The sequence below is a fragment of the Carlito syrichta genome, unplaced genomic scaffold, assembly GCF_000164805.1.
Source record: "Carlito syrichta isolate Samal-C Ts95f unplaced genomic scaffold, Tarsius_syrichta-2.0.1 Scaffold303242, whole genome shotgun sequence".
In the NCBI taxonomy this organism is placed as follows: Eukaryota; Metazoa; Chordata; class Mammalia; order Primates; family Tarsiidae; genus Carlito; species Carlito syrichta.
This window is the reverse complement of record NW_007247338.1, coordinates 380,479-401,319: the sequence shown is the minus strand read 5'-3', so window position 1 is coordinate 401,319 and position 20,841 is coordinate 380,479. Positions and strand designations below refer to the sequence as shown.

General features: G+C 36.8%; 1 protein-coding gene across 3 annotated transcripts; it reads left to right on the top strand.

Moving 5' to 3' along the window:
- Positions 1 to 1,579: 1,579 nt before the first annotated feature.
- LIPF (lipase F, gastric type) lies at positions 1,580 to 19,722 on the top strand. Of its 3 annotated transcripts, none has more exons than XM_008058191.1 (10): positions 1,580 to 1,676; positions 4,692 to 4,807; positions 5,450 to 5,567; positions 6,533 to 6,632; positions 8,049 to 8,158; positions 12,300 to 12,436; positions 14,020 to 14,166; positions 16,651 to 16,722; positions 17,149 to 17,220; positions 19,360 to 19,722. In XM_008058191.1, the coding sequence occupies exons 2-10, from the start codon at positions 4,703 to 4,705 to the stop codon at positions 19,594 to 19,596; spliced, it is 1,098 nt and encodes a 365-aa protein (XP_008056382.1). In that variant the 5' UTR covers positions 1,580 to 1,676; positions 4,692 to 4,702; the 3' UTR covers positions 19,597 to 19,722. The 3 variants fall into 3 exon arrangements, with proteins under 3 accessions (XP_008056382.1, XP_008056380.1, XP_008056381.1); XM_008058189.1 differs by having other exon boundaries at positions 6,434 to 6,632; XM_008058190.1 differs by having other exon boundaries at positions 1,637 to 1,676; positions 4,696 to 4,807; positions 6,434 to 6,632.
- Positions 19,723 to 20,841: the final 1,119 nt, after the last annotated feature.

Below are 20,841 nucleotides of genomic sequence, written 5' to 3'. Positions count from 1 at the left end.
GTGTGTGTGCACGTCCTAGAGAAGAGTGAAATGGCCTATCTAGTAATAAGTCCTGTAGCAGAGGTAACTATAGGATTTCATGGTAATGTATGTAAAAATCCTGAGTTCAATATCATTGGATGACGAACAGTGCCACGGTGGTCTTCCTCAGAGAAATAATGCTGAGAACTAAAGACCAATGAAAAAGGGTGGGGAAAAGGATACCAAGGCAGAGAAAGCATCATGTTTTCTCATAGACCTTAGTCTATGTTGCAAAATGGAAACAAATCCCTCTTAGTAGATCATATGACTACTTACATTATCCCTCGTGAATCAGAGTTTAAGGTATTTGTAAAGAAGCAGGAGCATGTTGGGTTGTTTGGCTGCATTATCCCTTACTAAGGATCATAGATCCCTTTCAAAGGCTACTAGGATGTTCATTTTTTAAAGACTCAAACTCCAAATAATCTTCAATAGCAGTAAAAAGCCAAAAGGACAACTTTGCATCTTCTTGCTCAAATCTGTGAAAACAACAACATGAAGAAATATGCTTAATCTACTTCCTATCTGCTAGTGAAGTTCATTCAAATCGCATTAGAAAAGCAAAAGTCTTCCTTTCCATGTTGACTCTTATGAGAACGCATTGCCATCTTTCCCTTTTGAAACTTTGCTATTGTCAATTTCCATCAACCAGAGTTGAGTGCAGGTGGGATATTAGTATTTAAAAATGTTTAAATACACATAGTATTTATATATCCTGACTTTTTCCTAGTTTATTCAAACACTGCAACTCCAATTAGTTGTACTGAGCTGCTTGGTTGGAAGGGATCAAATTATAGCTTTCCATTTTGATCTTTTCAGCAATAATTATTTCTTCACAATTTCTGCTAGGTTTTTAAATACTAATAAGCAAAAGAAATTCTAATAATAAATTGTAAAACATTTTAGCAAGTCAAAATATAGTTTTATTTTTCTTTCCCCATGAGCTACAGATGTTCATGATGATTATAAAGGATTAACTGTACTTTTAAGTATAAATTTTTTAGTTGCACAATTCATTTATAAATACTTTCATATTTTTCAAACTCTAGCTGATAGATTTCCTATATTAAAAAGGGCACTACCCATATGTTCTTAAAGGTGAGGGACTGGGTTTTGCCTATTAGCTAGACCATTATCTGCAAGGTTAGAGACCTTGATTAAAAAACCATAATAAAACATTAACCTTTGCTGAACAAATTTGCTTATCTAACTAGCTAGTCACAATAGTTTATGCCTTATATTTTTAAAGAATAAGAGGTGGTCTTTTGTCTTCTAAGACCATTTTATCTGAGCCAAACTATATAATCATTTGCATTATACCTTTGGCTCAACAGTTTTTATATGTTTAAGCTATCAAGAATAATTTGTATTGTTTTCTAAATCATTTTTAATCATCAGAACTCCTTTGGCCAATATTTGGGTTTGTCAAAAGCTAAAGGTGGGAACTCAATATTTTGTGAAAGTGAGTGCCATATTTGATTTTTAATTTTGTCCTTTTAACATTAGATGATGTCCAGATATTAAGGCTTTTTGGCAATTTAATCAGTGGATAAGTAATTCTGTCCATTGTTGGAAGTTTAGTATATAAGAAGTAAATGCAACATTAACCAAAATACTAAGCGTTCAGAGAAACATAATTCTATTTCTGAGGACACGTAAGTATAGCATCTGCTGAACAAAATTGTTATTTTGCATTTTAAAGGCTTAGATATTTATTGCACATCTACCTATATAAATGCATCTGTTTGAATTGTTTATTACTCTGGTATTTTATTTATTTTCTCGTTTATTTTTTGTATGTACATGAAATTCTTAATTATTGATGATAGGTCTGTTTATTATTGTAATGAGTGTTAAATGTGAGGGCACTCTCTTATTCTTCCTTCTGAAAGCAATAGGCCAGTCTTCCAGTGTCAATGAATTGGCCATATTTACATGCTATGCTGAATAATTTAATATCATCCGAATCAACTGCTGTTGAATTATCCATTATTAATGCTATTGTTAAACTTCATAGGTTATTCATACATTTACTTAAATGATAAACCTGTTAAAGCAAACGTTTGAACCAAATTATATAAGTCCCTCTGGGAATGTCTCAAGTATTTCTTATAAACGCTTGCCTAAGCTTACACTAAAGAAGCATTATGGTGGAAGAGAACATAATCAATCTAGCTTCAAATATGGACTCAGTTGCTTTCTATATACTTGTTAGGCAAGTCCTCTCTTAGGTTTGCCTTACTAATCTGTAAAATGAGTAATATCATGCTCCCTACTTCATGGGGTTGTTATGAGAAGTAAATGAGATGCTGGTAATAATAACCATTTTTATCCAGTATTTACTAGATGCCTGATATGTTAAGAACTTTATTTTTGTTACCATAATGAATTCTGGTCCTATTTTCTAGAAGAGTAAACCATCTTAGTGAAGATCACTTGCTTGCACACATAACATGTTGAGCACACTGTCTGGCACATAGTGAGAGCTCTCTGTATTGCTATTATTCTAGAACTTGGCATCAGACATTTTGAGAAACTGCTTCTGCCCTTGACATCTTTGAGCCTATATATATGATCCAGTTGTTGAGATGTCTTATAACTCAAACCATAGGTTAAGTGTCCTTATTTCACAATGACAAATTACTTAATTAATGGAGGCAACAGAGGCTATAAAATTGTGGGTTCCTGAAATATTTCATCAAAGTCCTCTGGTTTGAATATTAAAATACTGCTGGTTATTCTTTACATACTGGTTTGTCTCTTCCTAAAATATTAAGGTAAAGACAAGATTTAGCTAAAAACTCATTTTTAAGAGACACCATTAAATTTAATTATATACTAAACCAGTGACCAAACTGTTAGACCAGAGAGTCAGATTTAAGTCTGGAGTTCTAGTCTGGCTTTACCATAAGTCAAAAACTATGCTATGTACTCTGCATAAATTATGATAAATGATTATACAGCCCTTGTTAAAATATTATAAGCAACTGAAAAGTCACCACTTTTCTAATAATTCCACATTCTCTAATGTATATAATTCAAATCTCTACTTCCAAATATTGCTCCTACCACGCAGCGACTTCTCAATAAATATTGAGAATAAGTAATCTCAACTTATAGAATTTATTGAATAAATTTTCAATAAATATTTACTGATTTATTTCTGACACACTAAAAATGAATTGATTTAAAATTGTCCCCCACAAGGCACTCCAAATATGTGAGGACAATATCACTTCTCCTTTAAGGTTTTTTCACCAACTTAATATCTGAATATTCTCAAACTTATAGTTAGTGATTATAACATAAAAGAAGATTAGGTGTTACGGACTAACGTCAAAAACACTGTCTGCATTGAAGAACAAGTGATCATTGCTATTATAAGGTCAAAAGGTGAAGTTCTAAAGAAATGGCCCTTTGGAAAAAGAAAGTTTACAAGTTGAAATTTCAATCAAACTGTAAAAATTGAATAGAGTACAAGTTCAATTCTATTAAATTTAAATCCGTATGGAATTCCTAGTTATTGTCCTAGAGAAAATGCTGGCCAGTTGCGTTAAGGACTACCTGCAGATGAGCAAGACCAATTCATTTTAAGATGGGAGAACCAGTTTAAGCTGGAACTACTTGGCTTTTATGGGGAGTTAGATTCTGTACCCTCATCAATTAGGTTACTTTCCATCTAAAAAAAATTACTCATTTTATAACAAGCACATTTTGTTCCTGGCTAGCATTGCTCTGGACCTGTATTCCTTTATAACTACACAGAGGTTAACAATTCTGATAGATAAATTATGTACAAGACTGATTATTTAAACAGTGGCACTGATTCAGTCTACTTGAAATTATTGTTGTTATTTGATAAGTGAGTTGTTATTTATCACTTGTAAAATATGAGAGGGTTAAATTAGAAAAATCTCTTGGATACTTTTCAAATCATGATACTAATTTTCCTTTTTGTTGTTAAACACTTATTTAAAAAAGATATTGGACTATCCAATGCATTGCTGATATAATTTTCAAGACTTACCTGAGGAATTTCAATGAGATAATAACTTGACAAAAAATTTTAAAAACAATAATTTTTCTGAAATTATATTCACACATTACTCTAGTTATGATAGCATTCTGAGAAGGTGATGGCAGCTTTCAAATTTGCATAAGGACCTCAAATCATTAAATATTTGTGGAGTGTCTATTATAAAATTTTAAAACATCATGATAGATTTGAATGTACATTATTCTGAGAGTAAATCTAGGGGAGTCAAATGCCCACATGTCCTTCACCCCAACTTTGGGCTTCCAAAATAATTTGGCAAAAGTCTTAAACATGAAGCATAATAAGAATATGTTATTATTCTTATTCTTGTTATGCCAGAGAATTAGAAGACTTTTGTTTTTATTTTGGTTTTTGCCAAAAAATATTCATTCAACATGAATGAATCTTAAAAACCAAGTGGGAAATGTTTTTGAACATGAGGAATCAAACAGTGAAAACATGTTAAGCATTAAGGTGCTCATGCTGACACCCACATGCCCCAGTTTCTTGCCCAATAGAATAAAATCAAACGCAAGCATTCCTTTACTTTCCATAAAGGTAAAATTGACACAAAATATGAATATGATGAAAGTGTAGTAGGGTAACCATGACACGGGTCATTCTTTTGTTTTAGGCAGGCCCAAAATGTGGTTGCTTTTAACAGTGGCAAGTTTGCTATCTGCACTTGGAACTACATATGGTCTCTTTGGAAAATTACATCCTGAGAGCCCTGAAGTAACTATGAATATTGTAAGTACCTAGGGTTGGGAGAGACTCTACAAAATCAAAAGATATTTAGAATCATGGTGGGATTAAGCTTGTATATGACCAATTGAAGATAGGACCATTGGCTTGCTAGACTCCGGTGTGACCATGTGCTCTTTGAACTATGGCTATCACCATGCTTCTTGGCTTTGGTCCTCTCCCCCACCTTGGAGAGGTGAACCTTCTCTTTCCCTTCTCTTTTTCTCTTTAATTTACTCTTAAATAAACTATATTTTAAAATCTAACTTCTGTGCAATTCTCTGCATCTTCCATGTGGCATTGGATCGCACCCCAGATGGCCAAATGTGGGAAGTGATCTCTTTTTAAAGAAATCTTTTCATTCTTAAAAAAAAAAAAAAAAATTAGCCAGTCCAGTTTCAATGAGCAGCACAGTTGGGGAGGGCACATAGCATCAATAAGGGCACCTGATATCAAACCAGGTGAAGTGGGGACAAAAAGGACACCCAAACTTTACCTGCACAATGACCACTTGTATACCTAATCCTGACCTGACTTGTACTCCACATCTTTAAAATAAAATTAAAATTAAATAAAACTTAGCAGTATTTATTAGATGCAATTTAAAAAAGTCAACTAAAATGTAAAGTTTTGGATTTTATTCACCAGAGTCAGATGATTTCTTACTGGGGATACCCAAGTGAGAAATATGAAGTTGTGACTGAAGACGGTTATATCCTTGGGGTATACAGAATTCCTTATGGGAAGAAAAATTCGGAAAATAAAGGTATATGTAACTTTCTTCCCTCCTTTCTTCCTCCATTTTTTCCTTTCTTTCTTTCTTCCCCTCTCCTTTTCGTCCTCTATCCTTTCCCCCATCTTTCCCCCCTTTTTTTTTGTTCTCCCCTTTTCCTCCTTTTATTTCTCCCTAGGATTTAATAAGTCTTGTTCATTCTGGAAATGCAACTATGACTAAGCTATATTTCCAATCTTCAAGGCTATCACTATTAAGCCAATGTGATAGATAAACAGATGATCCTAGTAATATGCAATAAGGTTAGTGCTACAACTGTGTGAGAATATTAAACTGAACATCCCACTAAAAGCACCAAAGCCAGCTAGGGGAAGTTAAGAAAACTTGCTCTCAGAGACAATAACTGAGCAGAGAGTCAGAGGGTTAGAAAGTGTTAGCCAGGGTGTGCATTGCAGAGGGGAGATGAAGCAATTCGGGACCCATTTCCCAAAGAGATAAAGGCCATTTTCCATTAGTACTATTAAAAATTTATCTCTTTCTCATTGTAGAAAAATGGTAAATTTCAAAAAAAAATAGACTACCCATAACTACCACTCAGAGTCCTCCTAAATTAACATTGTGCTAAATTTCCTATTCCTTAGAACAGAATTTTTTCAGTGACTTTATTGAGGTATAATTGACATACAACAAAGGGCTTACATTTAAAGTGTACAGCTTGATAAGTTTGCCATCTGATAACTGAAACCAACCACCTGAGAAATCATCACAATTAAGAGAAGATATTAAAAAATATTCAACTCAATCAAGCATGTTAATGTTAGTCATATGAAAGACTGTTTCTATCTTCATGCTTATCTTAGAATAAGTTCTCAAAATGTTTAAACAATTTTCTTCTTCAGGCCAGAGACCGGTTGTGTTTTTGCAGCATGGCTTGCTCACATCAGCCACAAACTGGATTTCAAACCTTCCCAACAACAGCCTGGGCTTCATTCTGGCAGATGCTGGTTATGACGTGTGGTTGGGGAACAGCAGAGGAAACACCTGGGCCAGGAGAAATTTGTATTATTCACCAGACTCAGTTGAATTCTGGGCTTTCAGGTAAAGGAAAGGGACAAGTAAAAATAAACACTGGACTTGAAAGGCATCGACCTCCTTGCCTTCCAATCTAGTCCCGTTTTAACAAAGTATACTCCAAGTAGAAGCAGGAAGTCACTTTCATTCTAATCCCTTCTTGGATTCTTCCATATACTTCATTCCAAGGGTAGCTTTTCCTTCAGACTTTCTGTGATCTTACCACTCACCATTAGGAATTCCTGAGTGTATTTTTCCAAATGGAATGAACAATATGACTGAAGCAAGGAAACTCACCACCCCTGGCAAATTCCAGAAGGCACGTCCGAATGGATTTAAGAGGGATGTTAAAACCCACCTGGAGATGGAAGAACAGCAACTTGAGTCACAATCAGATGGAGGGGTGGGGAGAACGACATTCAGATGTCATGGAGAGATTCTCATAGGCTTCCTATCATAGCCCTCCTTATGCCTTATTTCTGGAAATTATTGATGGAGGTGGAGAGCAGAGGAGAATCTGGACATGCTGAGGCACAAAAGTTCCCAAGAGGTCTACGAGCTGAAGGGAAACCTGTATATCCTGTGTGGTGAGGGAGAGGGAGAGTGACATGATAAATGGCAGAGGTGCTGAGGAGGGTCAGATTCGGCAGGACTGTGTAGGCGGTGGTGAGGAACTTAGCGCGCATTCTTTTTGTCATGTTTATTTTAAATTCAGAAGGTACACATGCATGTTCATTACCTGGACATATCTTGCAGTGCTGGGGATTGGGTCTCAGGTGGCCCATTCCCTAAATAGTGAGCGTTGTACCCCATAGGCAATTTCTGTACCCTAAGTCTCCTCCCAACCCCCCCCCCATTGGTGTTACCAGGGTCTATTATTTCCATCTTTGTGGCCATTTACCTCCCACATATGAGTGAGAACATGCAGTGTTTGGCTTTCTCTTTCTGAGGCAGTTCACATAGGATGACAATTTTCAGCTCCTTGGAGCTCATTATAAGTGCAATGAGAAGCTACCAAAAAGTTTTAAACAGGGGAGTGGCATAATCCAGTTTTCACTTTCAAAATATTATCCTGGCTGATTTGTGAAGAATAAAATAGAGAGGGATAGGATTCATTAAATGGCACTGGAACACAGCATACAAATGATTATTAAATCTGACATTCCATTTTGGGGTTAGAAATAATTCCCACCTGCAGATACTGTCTTGTTTGGATTCAATTGCAGTTGCAATGCAGTGCTTCGGAAAGTATGTCAGTTGTTTACAAGAAGCCACCCCAAAGGTTCAAAGGGCACCTGACCCTCACTAATGATCTATAAGCAGCAATGTTTAGAGGATCTAGTTTTCTGGTCCCCAAAGGGAACCTTAGCCATAAGTACTTAAATTTTAGAAACTATAGCAAGAAAATGTAATTAGTTTCATTTTGTCATTTTTTTCTTACAGTTTTGATGAAATGGCTAAATATGACCTTCCAGCCACAATTGACTTCATTGTAAAGAAAACCGGACAGAAGAAGATAAACTATGTGGGCCATTCCCAGGGCACGACCATTGGTAGGTAGAGGCAGTCAAGGCCAAGTGGACTGGTTCTCATATACCCCTTCCCAAGTTAGTGTGGTGGCATGCTGGCAACCACACTAATTGGTTTCCATTCATTTAATGTCTACAACAGACCAAGGATGTAAGGACAATAATCATTCCTATCGTATGGGAAAACAAACCAAGGGGATAAATAATTTGTGCAAGATAACATGGGCTATTTCCAAGAGGGTGGCTCAGATACCAGCTTAGGCAATCTGACTCCCAAGCCCATGCTCTGAAACACTGTACCATACAGCCTCTGGACTGTGTTTATTTTATTTATTCAGCTATATTTATGAGGCATCTATGATGCAGCCAAAGAATACAGTAATAAATAAAATAGGTTAAAATTTCTTCCCTGTACCACTTATACTCTAGTGGTAGGAGGCAAAGAAAATGACAAAGATTAACAAGTAAACTATAGATTCTATTAGATAACCCTAATGCTATGGAAAGAAAATAACGAAGGGAATGACATTAGGGAGCATCAGAGGGGTTCACAGCAGTTTTGGATAGGTAACACAAACCAACGCTCTCTGGGCTAAAGCCATGAAGGAGGTCAGGAGCGACTCATGTGCATTCTTGGCAGAATGATGCTCCAGAAAGAGAGAAAAGCAAATGTGAAGAATCTGAAGTTGGAGCAGATACACTTTGTTCAAGAAACAGCAATGAGGTGATTCCTTGTGTGGATGAATCAGATTGATGGTGAGATCAAGGCAGAGAGAGTGAGATGAGATACAGGGATTGGAGAAGGCATACTGTTCAGGACTTCTTGGTTATTGTAGACTTTCACGGTCACTCTGAATGAAAAAGAAAACCACAGAATAATTTTAGTAGTGGTTTACATGATTCATAACAGAATCCCTTCTGTTGCTGAGGGGGAAAGGGCTGGAGCAGAGAACCAATTAGAGAACTCTTACAGCAACCCATGCAAGAGAGGGTGGCGACCTGGATGCGGGGATGGAGCTGTGGAGGTAATGAAACTTGGTCAGGTTCTAGATGGATAGATAGATAGATAGATAGATAGATAGATAGATAGATAGATATAGATAGATATAGATATAGATATGTCTTGGAGATAGAGCCAACAGAATTTGCTGACATATTGGATATAAGGTGTAAGAGAAAAAAGAGTCAAGGATGATGTCAGAGTTTGTGGTCTGAGCACGTGCGATAATGGAGATGTCACTAACCAAGATGGAAAGACAGGACTGTAGATGGAATCAGGTAAGCAGGAGCTCAGTTTGGGACTGCTAAGTGTTGAGTGCCTATCAGAGATTCAGGTGAATGTGTCAGGCATTCAATTATACACAAAAATCTGGAGTTCAGGAGAAAGCAGAGTGCTCAAAATACAAAACAGGAGTCATCAGTACATGACTCATCAGTACAAATGAGTGAGTTCAGACAGAAAGAGGAGGAAGTTCAAAAACTAAATAAACCCCGGGCTGCTTTTTATTTAGAAGATGAGGAAGAATCAAGAAAAGAAACTAAGAAATAATGATGACATTGGTATGGGTCAGCAAGAAGCATCTGGTGTTCTGGAAATCAAGAGAAGAAAGGGTTTTAAGCAGAATCCGGTCAACTGTGGAAAAGGTTACTGGTAATAAAGTCAGAGAACCGATTGTTGGATTTAGCAGCCTAGAAGTCATAGGGGAATTTTATAACAGCACCTTTGGTGGAGTGGCTGGGGTGAAAGCATAACCAAATGAGTTCATGAGAGCATGAGAGACACTGTGAAAGAGAAAAGGATGAAGGAAGAGGGAGATAAGGGGTCACATGAGAGTAATCACTGCATATTTTTATGCCGACTCTTATTATCAGCTGATGGACTTGCTTCCAAGCAAGCAGAACGTCCATGCAGGAAAGTGTTTGAAGTTGATGGTAGGCGCTTGAGAAAATTATCTTGAGAACGATTCATTCTTCCTAAAGCATAGATCTCAACTGTAGAGTTTTAGACAGAGAAAAAGTTCAGTGGGGTAGAGTTTCCCAATGTCTTTGTCATTGTGTTATAGGTCAGATTCCCAAGGAGATGATGGTTAGCACTCAGGATGTATTGTAAAGAAAGATTTTTTAAAGGAGAAAGGGCAAACAGCAGGACTAGCAGAGGGAGAAGCTGAGCTGTGAAGCAGTCCACCCTAAAAACCTCAGCTGATTCAGTATGATACAGTGCTTCAGAGTCTGCCCCAGAGGGATCACAGCTGAGAGCAGTCAGCCACAACCTTCCCTGAGACTGGGGCTGAATAAATGCCTCAGACTTGAAGGGGTCTGGGCAGCAAAGCATCAGTGACACATAGTAAACTTTGACTCACAATCGTTTGTCATAAAGGGTAAAATTTAGACTAAAATTTACTCCTTCAATTTTCAAAAATGTAACCATATTTGGACAGATGTCTGTATCCACCTAGGGCATACTTCTCTGACTTCGTAAATGTCACCGAGTGAACACAGTTTAACCCTTTCTTGATGATCTAGGGTTACAGAATTATTGCATTGAGAGGCAATGCAACAGTTTCCTTATATTTTGAGGTAAGTAGAACTGTCCGTTCTGACACCAAATAACACTAACTACTACTCTTTTGAGTTATTTAATTTTGAACATTTCCATTGTTCTTTCTAACTGGTGGACATTTTTTCATTGCTGTCTCTATGCTCACAAATATCCAGAAATTGTTTCTGCCTTCAGATTTATATCTTCCAATCTTCTGTGTACTGGGAGGGTAGATAAGTTGCCTGGTAAGAACTGTATTTGAAATAGGATGACACTGATTCTGAACAGACACTTGAGAAGTCACTATCCTGGCAGTATGTGGCTCTGTTGATATTCACTCAGGCTACTCATGTGTGAGCTTTGGTTTCTTGGTTTCTTTTGAGTTATCTTCTGGCTGTAATCTACAAAATGGAGGCAACCAGATAGAGAACCCCTTAATAAATACAATGTTACTTGTAGAAACTATTCTTTATCAACTAAAATTAGACTGACTATTATATAGAATATAGATTATATAGATCATTGTCTGATCTGAAAGTTTTTTCAGGCTATTCTTGAGTCTCATCAATATGTCATTATTAAGAATGAGAGGGAGGGCTTGTTCTACACAGGTAAACTATAGAGAGTTTAACTTAATAGCTACTTGATCACACCCTAGTCTGTTTATATGCTACTGTCCATAAAACCAATTAATTACAGACAGGGACTAAACATATGTATTGGGTATAGATGTAGATGTTTGAATTCTCTTGGTTACTCATCTATCAAGAATTTACTATGTGCCAAGTGTCAGGGTAAATTCTTCACAACATTTGCTTCCTTTAGTTCCTAAACAAACTATTGAAGCACTCATTACTATACTAATAATTCAGATGAGAAATAGAGGTTCCTGGAGTGTAGGTGACTTGTCTAGGGTCCCAAAGTTAATAAATAACAGAACCAGGTCAAATCCAGTTTTTTGTTTTGTTTTTGAATCAGAGTCTCACTCTGTCACTCGGGCGCAATCATGGCCACCACAAATTCGACCTGCTGGGCTCAAGTGATCCTTCCGCCTCGCCCCCCAAGCTGCTAGAACCACAGGCGCACACCACCTTGCCTGGCTAATTTTTTGATTTATTGTAAAGACGAGGTCTCACGAAGTTTCCCAGGCTGGACTCAGGGAATCCTCTCACTTCCACCTCCCAAAGTGCTGGGATTACAGGCATGAGCAACTGTGCCCTGCTAGTTTGGTCATGTTTTAAACATCTGCTTTTAACCTTTCCACTTATATATTCTACTCATCTTGTGTTAATTAGTTATCTCATTGTGATGAGATAAGATGAACTTAAATTTACCAAAACCTATAGGTGGTATAAATAACCATTTTTGAAACCAAGTGATTATACTAAATTTGGCCTAAGGTCAGATAAGCTTATTATAACTTTTTTAAAGTTTCAACCTCATGGCCCCATAGAGAATCTATGAAAATGAAACAAATATACTAAAATCTGATCACTTTTAGCCAGCAGAGATGTCCATTTCTTAGATTGTCTTAGATGTCACTTTTAGTAAGTCCAAGAAATGCCACACTTGTAAAAACAAACAGAACGCACATTTCTTCCTCACTGATTCCTTGTTCTATTTCAGGTTTTATTGCCTTTTCTACCAAACCCAAGCTGGCTGAAAGAATCAAAACCTTTTATGCATTAGCTCCAGTTGCCACTGTGAAGTATACAAAAAGCCTTTTAAACAAACTTGCACTTATTCCTTCATTCCTTTTCAAGGTATGTGGATCTCTTTAATTAATTGAACCTAAGACTCCCAATTGCCCACAGGTTTCAAAGTGATAGAAAGAGAACAAAACACCAGTGGACAATAATTTTATACACAAAATGGACCTGTACTCATTTATATTGTTATTTCCGTAGCAGTGACCCTGTCAGAATCTCCTCTACAGCCTGAGAGCCCCATTTGTTTATTTGTTCTTGATTAGCTTTATATGGGTTAGCAATGCCGGGAGTGGGTTTGCTCCTTCATAGATGTGTCCTTTACCAAGTGCTCTATGCTACTGTGCTAAGGTTGTGATTCCACACCTGGAACAGGGAAGGGGAAATAAAAACCAAACAAACTAGTCAAATAATAAACCCAGCCCACCAGGGCCACAGAGACTGAAAGAGGAGTGAAAAGAAAGGGAAAGAAAAAAGAAGAAAAAGGGGAAAGAAATCAATGGTTGAGTGAGGCGAACACTTTGAGAGCTTCCCCATTATCAAATACCCTTGACTTTCCAAAGAGCTCCTTCATCTTTAAATGAGGGTTCCATAGGATAATACCGTGGATTTCAATAAACCTTATATAATAGGCACACATGGTTGAGACTTAATAATCTTTACTTTAGCCAATGCTTCATACCCCAATTCTCCTACCCACTGCAATACACACACACACACACACACACACACACACACACACACACACACACACCCCTTTCTTGAAGAGAGTGGTTTAGCCATAGAGCCTCAGGATATAAAATACAATGATATCATTTCCTCTTTGGTTTTGTACTATTCATTTCTTTTCACTACGTATGATCACGTATGTCTAAACTTAAGAGACCTTCTATAATCAAACTAGATTTGTAAAACAACCTGTATTGAAAGTCTGAACTTTTGAGATGACCCTGAGTTTTTTTTTACTGGCTGCATTGACCCAGAACTTATTTCTTGCTTGTACTCAGATTTTCTGATAGGCAAAGCAGAGAGTGGTTAAAAAAAATTTTTTTAAGCATTAGACCCTAAGTCAGAGGCTTGGATTAGGATTTTAGGTATAATCCAACTCTAATTAGCTTAAGACTCTGACTCATATTAACCTCATGCTTCCTTGTGTGTAAAATGAAGATAACAAAATGCTTGCTTTCCTCAAAAAGAGTTGGGAAAAGTCCTTTCAAATCTTAAACTGAGCCTTATTGCCTCCCTAAAGGCTTTACTGAAAAAATGGCCGAGTTACCATTTCCCCTCCTGATCTTTTCACAATTTATCATTAAAATAACATATCTTGGCACTTAATTATGACAGTTTGCCTTGTTTTATTGTTTTATTCCATAACTCTTGTCCCCCAGATTGTAACTCTGCTTTATTCTTCCTCTCAACAGCCAATACAGATCTTGATGCAACAATAGATATCCAGCATTGATATCTGCCCTGTCTATTTCACAATGTTATTGGGTGCATTAAATGACAGAAAGTATTAAAATATAAAAATAAGAATATATCACTCCCCAAATCACACCTATATACATAGATTAGGCAAATTATGGAATTTTTTCTGAAGTGGTTCGCTGCAATTCTCTAATAATGCTTTTATTTTTCAGATTATATTTGGTGACAAAATATTCTATCCGCATAACTTCTTTGATCAATTTCTTGCTACTGAAGTGTGCTCCCGTCAGACACTGGATGTCATTTGCAGCAATGCCTTGTTTATCATTTGTGGATTTGACAATAAGAACTTGAACGTGGTTTGTATGCATTTTGAGCAACATCTTTGATTACTTGTTTCACTATTACTTAGAAATGGGACTTTATAAAAACAAGAAACAGCTTCAGAATTGTGTTCATGATATCCTGATAAACACAAGTCATTGCTCCCATTTTGTCCTCATCAACTTCCTTCTTCTATCATCCTAATTAACCCTAAAGTAAATAAGCAACATGTGAAAAAAAATAACAACTCACTACTCACTTGTGACCACCAAAATTGTTGGGATGACATTTATTTATTTATTTCTGAATTGGAGTCTCATTTATTTATTTCTGAGTTGGAGTCTCAGAGTGAGACTCAAAATAGGCTCAGGCAATCCACTTGCCTCAGCCTCCCAAAGTGTCTCACATTCATGGCCACCCCAGTGTCAACTTGCCGGGCTCTGGCAATCCTTCCACCTCAGCCTTCCAAGTAGCCAGAACTATAGGCGCACACTACCACACCCGGCTAATTTTTTGATTTCTTGTAGAGACAAGGTCTCACCCATGTTGCCCAGGCTGGTCTTGAACCCTCAGGCTCAGGCAATCCACTTGCCTTGGCCTCCGAAAGTGTTGAGATTACAGGCTGAACCACTGACCCCGGCCTAGTATGACATTTAAATTCTGTGAGAGAAAGCACCGAACCATATATTTTGGTAGACTCCTCCATGAGAACAATGTCTAGGCATTGAATGAATGTTCTTATAAATATTTTTAATGCTGATAGCTATCTCCATAAATTTTATAAACCATATTTCAGAGCAACTATTTATGTAAGACCCTGTTCACATTTTTTATCTACCTTCTCACTTGCTTTGCATTGAACTGGGATTTTAAAACATAAGTAACAAAATGAAGTTTCATAAAGTAGTTTAAGAGTATGGATTCGGGTCAGCTTAAATTCACATCCCACCTTTGGAACAGACTTAAACTCCTCTGTCTTGGTTTCTTTATCTACAAAATGAGGTATTGTGAAGATCAAATGAGCTAACATACGTAAAGCATATAGAACCCAGTATAAATCATAGAGTACATAGCACTATCATACAAATTTTGCTGCTATTATATGTAGAGAGCTATCCTTACTCAAAATTGCCAGTTTAGTTATATACCCATGAACTCTAAGAAAATCAAGTTTGTTGATAAGAGGGTATAATTCTATGAAGTGTTGTAGTTACTGAGAACACAGTGGTAAAAAAGACAAATATGGTTCCTGGTTTCATGGAGGTCAAGGAAATTCAGTTCTCTTTCTCTATGCTGGTGATTATCTCTGGGGATTACATATACGTAAAATATTTACTTATTTATATATGTATGATCTACTTAGGATGATTAAAAAAAGACTCCTTCTTCCTCTCTTAGAAGGGAGTTCCTCTCCAAGATTCTGGGGACGTTTGTTATTCCATATATAGAGCTCAACAGAGTAACCTTTTCTCATTACACTAAGAAAAGGTAGTACAAGCCGGGCTCGGTGGCTCAGCCTGTAATCTCTCGCCTGAGCCCGCGGGTTCGAGACCTGCCTGGGCAACTTGGTGAGACCTCATCTCTACAATAAATCAAAATGAGCCGGGGGTGGTAGCGCGCCTGTAATTCCAGCTACTCGGAAGGCTGAGGCGGAAGGATCCCCAGAGCCCAGCAGGTTGAGGCTGCGGTGGCCGGAAGCGGCCACTGCACTCCAGTCTGGGTAGCAGAGTGAGACTCCAATTCAAAAAAAAAGAAAAGGCAGTACAGATGACTGCATTGTGTCAGTGAGAGTCATATAAGAAAGATAATAGTAAAATACAGATGTGAAGAGCCATGGAAATTAGGGATTTCATCTTCTGCATAATAATTATGCAGAAGAGAAGCTTGAGTTCCCTAAGAAGATGATCAATTTGTTTGACATCAGCCATAAGCCTTTTTTATTATTTAAATTAAGAGCCACTATGACTTGGCCTATGCAATCTGAGAAGGGGACTTCAATTTGCTGTCTGGGGTCTGTGCAAGGTAGATTAGAGTCACAAAAGCATAGCATAACTGAAAAATACATATAATGACTATCATATATATGACTATCACATATGTTAATGCAAGAGGTTTGTGTGGGAATATGTCATCTACTGTACTCCAACACAGGGTAGTGAATAACAAAAGACAGGAATTTAGACACAGACTCAGAGCAAACTCTCTGACTCCATTCTGTTTGGCATTGGACATTTCTCTCGTTTGACATTCTCATTTCTTATTGAACTTCCTTCAGATTCAATTTTTTATTTTAATAAAATGGGAATAATAAACTCTTTTCGTTGAGAGGCTACAAATCAAGTTAACACATGTATTTTCATTTTGCAAACTCTAAAGTGATATACAAATGTGTTGCTTATCCTTCCAGTAAATGCTGCCCTTAAACATTTGACCAGAATCAAAAACTTAAATCTTAGCTGTTTTTGAGGAACTGAAAATGTGTCTAAGTCTGCCTGTGTATGTGTGTGTTTGTTTTCTAGAGTCGCTTGGATGTGTATATATCACACAATCCAGCAGGAACTTCTGTTCAAAACATCCTTCACTGGAGTCAGGTATCATTTTCCAAATGCTTTTAAAATGTATTTTGTGGGCCTGAACCCTTTGCACTTTACCTAAAAGCACATTCTTAAAATCTTCTTCCAAGTGCACCTGGCAGGTAATTTTTCTGGCATATGACTACCATATAAAAATAACTATAAATCCATGTGAATAAAAGTCTTATAAAAACAGGTGCTTTGGGTAGCAAAAAAAATGAATGCTTTTATAAGGTGGCATGCAAAAAAATTATTTCAAGCAAAGCTGCATTTAAACTTACATAAATACCCTTTCCTAGATGATTAATAATCTCTTTTGGAATGAGAAAAATATCTTTATTAATTGTTTAAGTTGAAAATAAGCGGCATGGAAATGCTTGGATTTTATTTTTCACATGATAAGGATAATTTTTATTTCTCTGTGCTTTTAATCTTTCTACGTAGGCTGTCAATTCTGGGAAATTCCAAGCTTTTGAATGGGGAAACCCAGTTCAGAACATGATGCACTATAATCAGGTGAGCTTCCTGGAGTTGAATCTATTCATGTTTGAAAAACAAATATAAAAAATTTTGAAGAAGAAAGCATATTAACTGTGCATCTGTTTTCCAAAGGAATGTTGGCACCCAGACTCCTATTATCCCACATGACCATGCATTCATGCTCCAGAGACTGTGCTCACTGAAGCTGCCCTCAAAGTACCACATCCCTCGCGTGAGATGTTCCCCAGGACTTAAGCATCATCCATTACCATTGCACAGACTTGCCTGGCATCCTGGTTCCCCAGTACACTATTCACTCCTTTCTGGAGCACAGCAAACTCATATAATAGCTAACAATTGTGACTGTTCATGAGATAGAGCTGAAATTTCTGATCTTCTTAAACTATACCCTCTCCTTTGATGACAGCCAGAGGAGTGAGTTCACTGGATCATATTTTATAGAGAAGACAAAGATGGTGTGCTTATGGGTTAAGGTTGGAAATAGTTTTCAGAAGGCAGGGGCCTTGTGGCATAGAGAAACCCATTAAGCAGTCCTCACATTTGTTGTCATACAAAGAATCCAGATTGTGGAGTTCATTTTATCCACAATGAATTTGGATAATAATTTGTCTCTCAACTTAGGCTCAGGGAGTTGTTAATAGGATTTAAGGGGATGATATCTACAAGCCCTCAGCTTGAGGGTAACCTCTTAGCTTACCGCTAATTAATTTTGAATAAAAGAAGCACCCTGCATTAATTTAGAAGAAAACAACACCCTCTCTTTTTGCTCTATACCCATATCCAGCTTTTCCATTCACGTAGAAGCAAAACACCCTATTCATTTTCATCTGTTTCCATGTCTCAAAATTTTGAAGGGATTTATATGCTTTGACAATAATGTCCTGTGGGTAGAGAAGACCCTCCCCTTTATTTTGCATTTTTGGTGTCTTTAAAGAAGTTTTCAGAGTACCGTGAGATCAAACTTTTGTTGAAGACAATTTTTTCCCCCAACCATCACCTTTTCAAATCCCCGAAACACAGGCTTGCTTTGAATCTGTCTTTCTACTGGACTGCAATGCTAGTGATCAGCAGACTTCATCTTAGAGGGCCAAGTGAGACCTGAAATATCCAGTCCCCAAGTCCACCCTCCTTCCAACAAAGTCAGTAACAGTTCAGGTTAGTCTTCAGCAAACCAAAGCAGTAACACTATTTAAAAAAACAGAGCAGTATCTAGAAAATTCTTTGAACAATGAGATATAAGTTTAAAAAATGGATTCATAATTATGAATTTTTACATTATTTTTTCTCTAATATATAGGGAATATAAAAGAAGTGTTAAAATATTAGGAAAATGCATATAATAAAATATTTTGCTATGCCAAGTTGACTCATAAGGTGAGAATAGAGAAACTTTTATTATATTGTACTACTATTCTTGAAAGTGGGATCTAAAAAACTAACAAAATTATCTCTAGACAGCAAGAAAATTGGAGGTAATTCTTTTGTTCCTTTTTCTGCTTTATAAATCTCTTTGAAATCTATGTGTAAATGGACATTTTCTAGAAATGTCCATTTTCATACCCTTTCTCAAAACTTGAAGCAATATTTTGTAAAAACCAGGTAAATGTTTGACAAATATAAATCCTTAACAGAACCAACTGACCTGTCCACTGACCATATGAGGACCTTAATACAAAACCAAAATAAATAACTCAGGGCATTTTGAGGAGATCATACTTTAGAGTGTCTGGATAGAAACAACCTATTTCAGCTGGAATGTAATCATATCCAATTCCTTTAGCTTGAGTAGAAATCTCAGTTATAAAGTTGGAAAAATTGTAACCTAAAGCCTTGCCATTCAGAGCATGATTTGTGACAAGGAGCATCAGTATCACCTCTGAATGCAGAAACTCAAGCTCATCCCCTCAGGTCTACTGATCAGAATCTTCATTTTAACAAGACTTCCGGGTGATTCACAGGCCCATTAGAGTTTGAGGAGCACTGTCCTAAAACAACACATCCACTGTGCTCTGTGGATAAAAGTGATGCCTACTGAGCAGTCGTCACCAGAATTTACTTATAAAACGAAGTCAGAGTTGCACAATCCATACACAGAATATTGAGTCTAAAGTGTGGTTACACCTAAACTCTGATTCTTTCTCTTGTGTTTTTTAGCCCACACCCCCGTACTACAATGTGACAGCCATGAATGTGCCAATTGCAGTGTGGAATGGTGGCAATGACTGGCTGGCTGACCCCCAAGATGTTGGCATGTTGCTTCCAAAACTTTCTAATCTCATTTACCACAAGAAGATTCCTTTTTATAACCACTTGGACTTTATCTGGGCGATGGATGCCCCTCAAGAAGTTTACAATGAAATTGTTTCTATGATGGCAGAAGATAATAAGTAGTTCTGGATTTAAAGAATTATCCATTTTAAAAAATACTTTCTTCTCTCATACATAGTTTTCTATAATGTTTGAAATACTGTGCTTCTTTCTGTAACTTTGAATTTAGAAATATATTGGCATCAAAAATCTTTGCATTTGCCATTTTTTTAAACTTTAAATCAATTTCATTTTTCACTTGGAAATTTATCCAGAAACACCTGAGAGAACACATTCCCGGGAAGATGAAACTTCCCTTGTGATCTTCAGTTGTTCTTCTAAACTCAAATTAGATAATGAGCCATGAACCATGATTGTTGCCAAAAGACAGTGCTGTCTTTTGTATGCTCAATACTGAGAGAATATTGCTTTCTAGTGTCGATAAGTTCCATCTCTCCATCTATACAGTGGGGATATCAATTGCTCCTTTGCTGTTTTAACCTCATGGAAAGGCCAGCTGGGAGACAAACAGAATTGAGGTCAGCTCACTTTCACTTTTCAGGAAAAGGAGAACAAGGATAGCTTGGAAGGAAGTAGATGACCCCAACCCTGACTCAGAAAATTGAGGTAAATAATGGGCTCAACCATTATTTTGCCCTCGTCTCCTTGGGCCTCAACCACAAAACAGGCACCAGCTAACCAAACTGTTTTTGAAATCCCTGCCACTGTCCTTATAACCACAGGATGCAGAGACATGCTCATTAATACAAAAATCAAAATGTAAACTGCCACCAGTTGATGCCCCCTCCAAAAAAAGATTCCCCCAAACTTTCAAAATTTCCAGAAAGCATAGCTTACCTGAGAAATTCTATTAATCCCACAAAATTGTGACTTCATATTTGATGCAATTAAGCTTTCTGGATCCCACTTATTATGGCTTTATACATTAAACCCTATACATTAGGGTTTAATGTATAAAATATAACTGAGAAAGATTATCTTGCACCCAGCATAGTGTATAAAACATAGTGAGTATTCACAAAAATCTATTAATTTTTATTATGTTGTCATATCCTTCAGCCTTTCTAGAAGCCCAACGCTTTTTTATTTATTTTAAACTCTCCCCTTTATTTTTAAAGTAGCAACAAGACATTGCTAAAAGAAGATAATTTTGGATCCTTTATTTCAAAATCTCAGTGAATTTTGTTGGCATATTTTACTAAATTGACATTAGAATCTCAGTGAGTAGTGACAAGTATTCACGGTGGTGTAACCAGTTGAAAACTCAGCTATTTCATCAACTCTACCTTCTCAAGAAAAGAATAAGCA